The sequence below is a fragment of the Tasmannia lanceolata genome, unplaced genomic scaffold (assembly GCF_043159265.1).
Source record: "Tasmannia lanceolata isolate RefF3 unplaced genomic scaffold, GAP_Taslan_0.1 ptg000023l, whole genome shotgun sequence".
Taxonomy (NCBI): Eukaryota; Viridiplantae; Streptophyta; class Magnoliopsida; order Canellales; family Winteraceae; genus Tasmannia; species Tasmannia lanceolata.
Window position 1 is genome coordinate 16871118 of NW_027518700.1, and position 6153 is coordinate 16877270.

The 6153-nt window shown below is 41.1% G+C and overlaps 1 protein-coding gene across 1 annotated transcript; it reads right to left on the minus strand.

Annotated features, from left to right (window-relative positions):
* Nucleotides 1–1173: 1173 nt before the first annotated feature.
* On the minus strand, nucleotides 1174–5338 carry LOC143856482 (pollen receptor-like kinase 5). Its single transcript, XM_077366713.1, has 3 exons — nucleotides 4435–5338; nucleotides 2600–3205; nucleotides 1174–2085 (listed from the first exon to the last, which is right to left on the minus strand). The coding sequence occupies exons 1-3, from the start codon at nucleotides 5102–5104 to the stop codon at nucleotides 1418–1420; spliced, it is 1944 nt and encodes a 647-aa protein (XP_077222828.1). The 5' UTR covers nucleotides 5105–5338; the 3' UTR covers nucleotides 1174–1417.
* Nucleotides 5339–6153: the final 815 nt, after the last annotated feature.

Here is a 6153-nt window from a genome sequence, read left to right on the forward strand (position 1 = left end):
GTCCGAGATCCACATCTATGAATTGAAAGGTCCGAATGATCAACTCTGCAATGGGAGGGATCCTTTTCTACTATTGCAAACAAGGAAATTTTCTATTCCATCCGACTAGTTCTGCAAAAAGGAAAGAGAGGGATGGGCTTTCTCTCATTTTTGGCGTAGTGGGCTTCTCTGTGGGAGGCCCGCAGAGCTATTAGCTTGTCGTAGAGCTCGCCTATGTCTTATTATATCACTAGATTTTTGTATGTTGTATTAGAAATAAGAGAGGATAAATTATTAACAACGGAATATTTGTATATTGTTCCTAGTCCATGCAATAAGATATAAGAGATTATAAACTTATGGAGCATTAAGTATTAGTCTCAACTATATTTGTCTTATGGTATTATCCTATCCATTTATACAACATTGAATTGCATTCCTCGAGCGGGAAAGCCCAAGGAAATGATGTGGTGAAAGGAAAAAAAACGAGAAAAAAAAAAAGAAAAAAAGAAAAAGAATAAAGGGTATTCTGTGAAACATAAATCGAATGCAACAACAAAGAACCCAGGTGTGTCGACTAGGAGAAGACCTTGGATAGAAAATAGCAACAAAGAACCCAACTAAACAGTGAAAAAGGGCCTCGGCGATGGAAAATAATCCCTTTTCCGCTTAAAATACATCAACTGAACAAGCCCTAAAAGACAGAGTCAACAGAAATAAAAGGGGAGTCCTATTCTACACCCACACATGCAAGAATAGATAGAGAAAAGCAGATAGATTTAATCCGGGGCTTTGTCAATGATGTGAATTTTGTAATCTTTTTTACACTTGGACTTAGTTTACTTCGGTCCCCGCTCGCCATTGATGTGAATTTGTAATCTCTTTTACACTTGGAATATGGTTATCTTTTCGAAAAAAAAAAGGAGAGAAAAGCAACACAATTAATTTTCTACAAAGCTTATCTTTTTATGACCATCCCTACAAAGAGGAATGCTAAACCGAAGTGCGCACTTGCAAAAGTCCAGTTGCAAGAGTGCCCCATTGGATCCACATCAACCGGCTGCATTTGTCATTCCTTTTATTTTTTCATTTTCAATGCGTGATGTGGATCGAATGATGTGCCTTTGTGGCAAGGTTTTTTGCATGGGCGCCCTTCAGCTTAGACTCCATCCTTTTTTTTGAATGATTAGGACCTCTCCCTTTAAAACCCCACAAAGCAAAACAGTGAAAAGAAAAGAAATGTTTTTTTCTACTTCCATCCACACAATACAGGAATCATTCACAGGCCCCATTTCACACTAAAGAAAAGTCCTACCACCATCCAAACGATCCACATCCCGTCAACCCCGAAACCCACATAGAGAATTCAAACAAGTATCCACAATCCTAATTTTCAATTTTTTGAACCCACTGTCGCAAATATTTCCCTCTTGAATCCTCAATTATTTATAGAGAAAGAGAACTCATCCTCTCGATCAGTCATCCCTCTAGAGGAATACATATCCCCCTCACTAGCATCTGAAGAACCATCCTCAGTCTCCCTCAACTCTTCAATCCTCTCAAGGGCTTTCCTCACATCCCACCTCTTCTCCACTTCCCCCTCACAACAACACAATCCAATTTGCAAAAGCTTCAACATCTCACCTTCACCATCCTTAGTCGCCCTCATCTCACTATCAAACACTTCTATTGTCCATTCCTCCCTAACAACTGAGTGGACCCAACTCACCAAATCGGTACCCGATCCCCTCCCCTGCTGGATATAATTCGCCGGGGACTTACCCGTAAGTATCTCCAATATTAGTATCCCCAAACTCCAAACATCACTCTTCTTCGTAGTTCGGCCATATTGAGCATATTCGGGTGACTTGTACGCCACCATGAGTTTCCTAGCATGTTCTTTGTTCATGACGGGCACCAGGTTGTAGTCCGTTAGGAGCGGCTCGAAGGATTCATCAAGGAGAACATTGGATGACTTGAGGTGACCATGTGGTAAACTTAGCATGGGAAGCTCATCGTAGAGGTAAGCCAGGCCCCTTGCCACTCCTTTGACAATCTTCAGGCGAGTCGGCCAATCAAGGGATGACCGGTTCGGGCTCCGATTGCCTAACCATGTCAAATCAATCCAAGAAGACAAATTAGGATTGCTTACATAAAGATGCTAAAAAGTCATATGCATAAAAAAACAATAATTAAAAACTTGGACTTAGACGAGGACTTGCCAAGGTAAAAATGAGTTGACTGGCCAGATAATGATTGACATGGTCAATTTTTCATTAACTCGAGCAAGTCAAAAGAGTGTTTTATTGACTTGGGGTAAGGCAAAAGTCGGGGGCCCTCACAAAAACTAGGGTTTAGGGTTTAGGGTTTAAGGTTTAGGGTTTAAGTGGTAAGGCAAAAGACAGACTCAAACAAAAACTAGGGTTTGGGGATTAGAATTTAAAGTTTAGGATTTAGGTGGATAGGCAAAAGTCAGACAAAAGCTAGGGTTTGGGGTTTAGCGTTTGGGCTCGGGCAAGGTAAAACTAAGTCAACTCAAGAGAGTCAATGATGATTGAGGGAGTTTTTAAAACAATGTAGGAAAATATAATATCTGCATGGATGCATGTGAGTGACTTACCATGGAGTCGCTGCATCAAGCTCCCATTCTCAACAAATTCAGACACCAACAATCTCTCTTCCTTCCTATAGTAGAAAGCCACCAAAGGTAGCAAGTTGGGGTGTCTCAACCTCCCTAGCCTTCTCATGTGCTCTTGAAACTCTTCCTTCCCAACACCATTCATCTCCCTAAATCTCTTCACCACAATTGAAGGCCCACTCAATAGCACAGCCATATAAGATGACCCAAAGCTTCCACTCCCCAACACTTCAGCTGAAGCCCTCAATAAGTCTTGCAAGTCAAACCTCTCCTTGTCATCCCTCACAAACACCAACCTTCCAAGATCGTGATCTTTCCCGGCGCCCTTCTTCTCAGCGCTGACATTCTCCGGTGACCCGTGTTCCAGCTGGTCTTCCTCATAAGCCGCCACCCTTTTCTTGGTCGACGAGACCTCATCGGATTTCGAACTATCCCATCGGCAGCGGCGGAAAAAGATGAAGGCTGCACCGATGATTGCAGATGCAACTGCTATTGCTATTAGAATGATAACTATAAGTAATGCAGTGGACTGCTTCTTGGAGGACTTGCATATGATGTTTAGAGGCTCACCACATAGATCTTTGTTGCCTGCATGGTCGGAAAAGGGTGTCAAATGCCGGAATTCGGACGGAAAATATGGAGAACCAGTAATATATGTCCCTAGGCATTTGTGACTTGGCTTATTATATGTCCTCCATTTTTTTCTTAACTTCTACTTTAAACAGTGATCTGTATGGTGTACTGGTGCTTAGTGAGTTAGTTAGAGGCAAGATAGTCTTTTTCTATCAGTAAACGGAATGAATGAAGAAACCATTTGAAGATTCTATTTTGACTATCAAAATCTACATCTATTCTTTTAAAAATCATTAAGATAGGTCAATATTTTCATGTGAACCCTTTTGATCTAACGTGCCCACGACTAACACGTTTGCTCGGAATAAAATAAGAAAAATGGCCCTTTTAGTGGTCCTCGGACTATGGAAGTTGGTAGTCCAAAAGTTCACTACTCAAATAATTCTAGCCATCCGATCAGCTACCTACAAAGAGATGATAGCAATAACGAGCATCGGTTCGCGTTCAATAGCAAAACTTTCACTTTTTTGACGGTTAGGATCATCCGATGGTGTGATCCCCATAGGATTGAGTGGTTCAAAATTCCAATCACCATATATTGTGTCATGCACGGTTAGGATCATCTGATTTAGGATGGAGTTTTTATGTGGTACCCATGTCTCAATGCTTGTACAGCCCAAAAAGTATTGAAGGACCCACATTAATGAATGATTTAAACCATTCATTTTTCAGTCTACGATGGGCGTATAGGATGATCATAACCTTTCAATTTGTTAAGTTTTTCTATGATGTAACATCCAAAGATGGATGTCACAAATCAAAGGGTTAGGATCATCCTATGGTGCCCATCTTTGCTGCATGACCTGTCTACAACTAAAACCAAAAAAATGAATGGTTTAGATCATATATTCAAGTGGGCTCTGCTCATATATTCAAGTGGGCTCTGCCACTTTTTTGAGCTACAATACCGATGCACCATATATGACTCTTTGATAGAGTTATATCGGCCGATATATCACAAATATTAAATAATATTGGGTAATATAAGCAATATATTGGCTGATATATTTATATCGGAAGGATGCCGATATGACCTTTATATCGGGACTTTAAAACCTTTCATGAGCTCGAACCTGAGGTCACCAAAGTATTGGATAGCTCGGGCTCGAACCCGCATAGCTCAATTAGATAGAGATCTATGTTGCAACCTTGAGGTCATGACTTGATCGGAACTGGGGACTCACCCTGAAAGAATCCAGCATCCATCTTGCGTAGGCCGTCTGGGATCAGACCATCCAATTGATTATATGACACATTCACCACTATCAACCCTTGTTGACCGAAATCCGGTATCTTGTCGGTGAAATTGTTCTCCTCCAGCCTCACATCAAAAAGCCTAGGTAGCAAGGCAAGCGAATTGGGAATTCGGCCCGAAAACTCATTCTTCGAAAGATCCAACTTCTTCAATGACTTCATTCCTGAAAATTCATTTGCCGGAATCTCGCCGGAGAACTTGTTAAGCGATAGGAACACCGACTTTAGGGCGCCTAGCTTCCCTATCTCAGGCATTGGGCCTTCGAAGCTATTGTTCTTGAGGCTCAAGGTCCTCAAATCCGGCAAGCCCACGAGTGAATCGATGTCCACTAGGCCTGTTAGGGTCATGTTCTCTAATTGCAAGCCCCAAAGGGTCCCATTTTTACAAAGAAGCCCAATCCAACCCTTGTTGACATATGGGGGACACGGGTTTGAGCCGGATTTCCAGTCAGAAAGCGCATCGCTATTCTCTAACGAATCCTTAAATTTGAGGAGCATGTCGGAATTCACTGCACGAGCAATGTTAAAAGAGATGGCACAGAAGAAATAGATCAAGATCAAGAAAAGAGCCAGGGTACGAGATGGGCCATTACCAGCCATGACAAGGGTGCACCGGTAAAGGACGCACCCAATGTGCACACACGGCCCTTATGATGTGTGTGTGATGGGAGAGGAGGTAAGAGAGGAGATAGGGTTTGAAGAAATGATTTAGAGGAATGAAGATGAGAAAGGAAGAAGGGGAAGGGAGGGCGAGAAGGTCTAAGAATGGATGTTTTGGATAGAAGATTCAAAAATGAGGGTGGAGAGATTGACGAAGTCTTCTTACCTCTTTCTTGTTGTTGTAGTTGTGTGCATGGGTTAGGTGTGCGTTTAGGATGAGCTGTTCCATGAGAGATATAAGGCGGGCCCTGAATTTTAGTCACTTTTTAATTTTTATTCATTTTTTTCATTTTGGCTATTCATTAGCTGGCTTTTTTTCTTATATTTGTTGATAATGTTTCATCAAATAAAAGAAAAAAAATAACGGAATTGATATTAACACCAAACAGCATTTCCAACTAGGGGTGGCAAAATTGGCCGAACCGTCGGTTTCGGTTTGGTTCGGTTTGGGGATCAAACCGAACCGAAACCGAATATTTCCAATTATTATGAGTAAGGGGTGGCAAAATTGGCGGAACCAAACCGAAAATTCAGTTTTGGTTCGGTTTTGGTTTGGTAAAACCAAACCGATTCAAATTTCGGTTCGGTTTGGTTTGGGGGTCGAACCGAACCGAAACCGAACCATTGCCACCCCTATTTCCAACCCCTTTTATTCTTTCTTTCTTTCTTTCTTCTTTTTTTTTTTTTTTTTTCTGATAGGTTTGTTGGGATTGAACCTTAAACCTCAAGGTTGAAAACCAAAACCTTAACAAATTGAGCTAAGTCTCAACTTTCATTTTCATGCAAAAAAGACAAACAAATGGTTGTGAAAAAACATTTCTTTTGACATCAGAGGATGGAAATATCAATCAAATAATAATTATAGTATTATAATGATATTGATATGGGCAATACCATGTTTTAATAATTGCACGAACTCAGCTTGTTTGTTCTTGTTTAATTGGCTTCAGAGAGCTTTTTCGTGAACCGCCATAACCTTTGACAGCTGT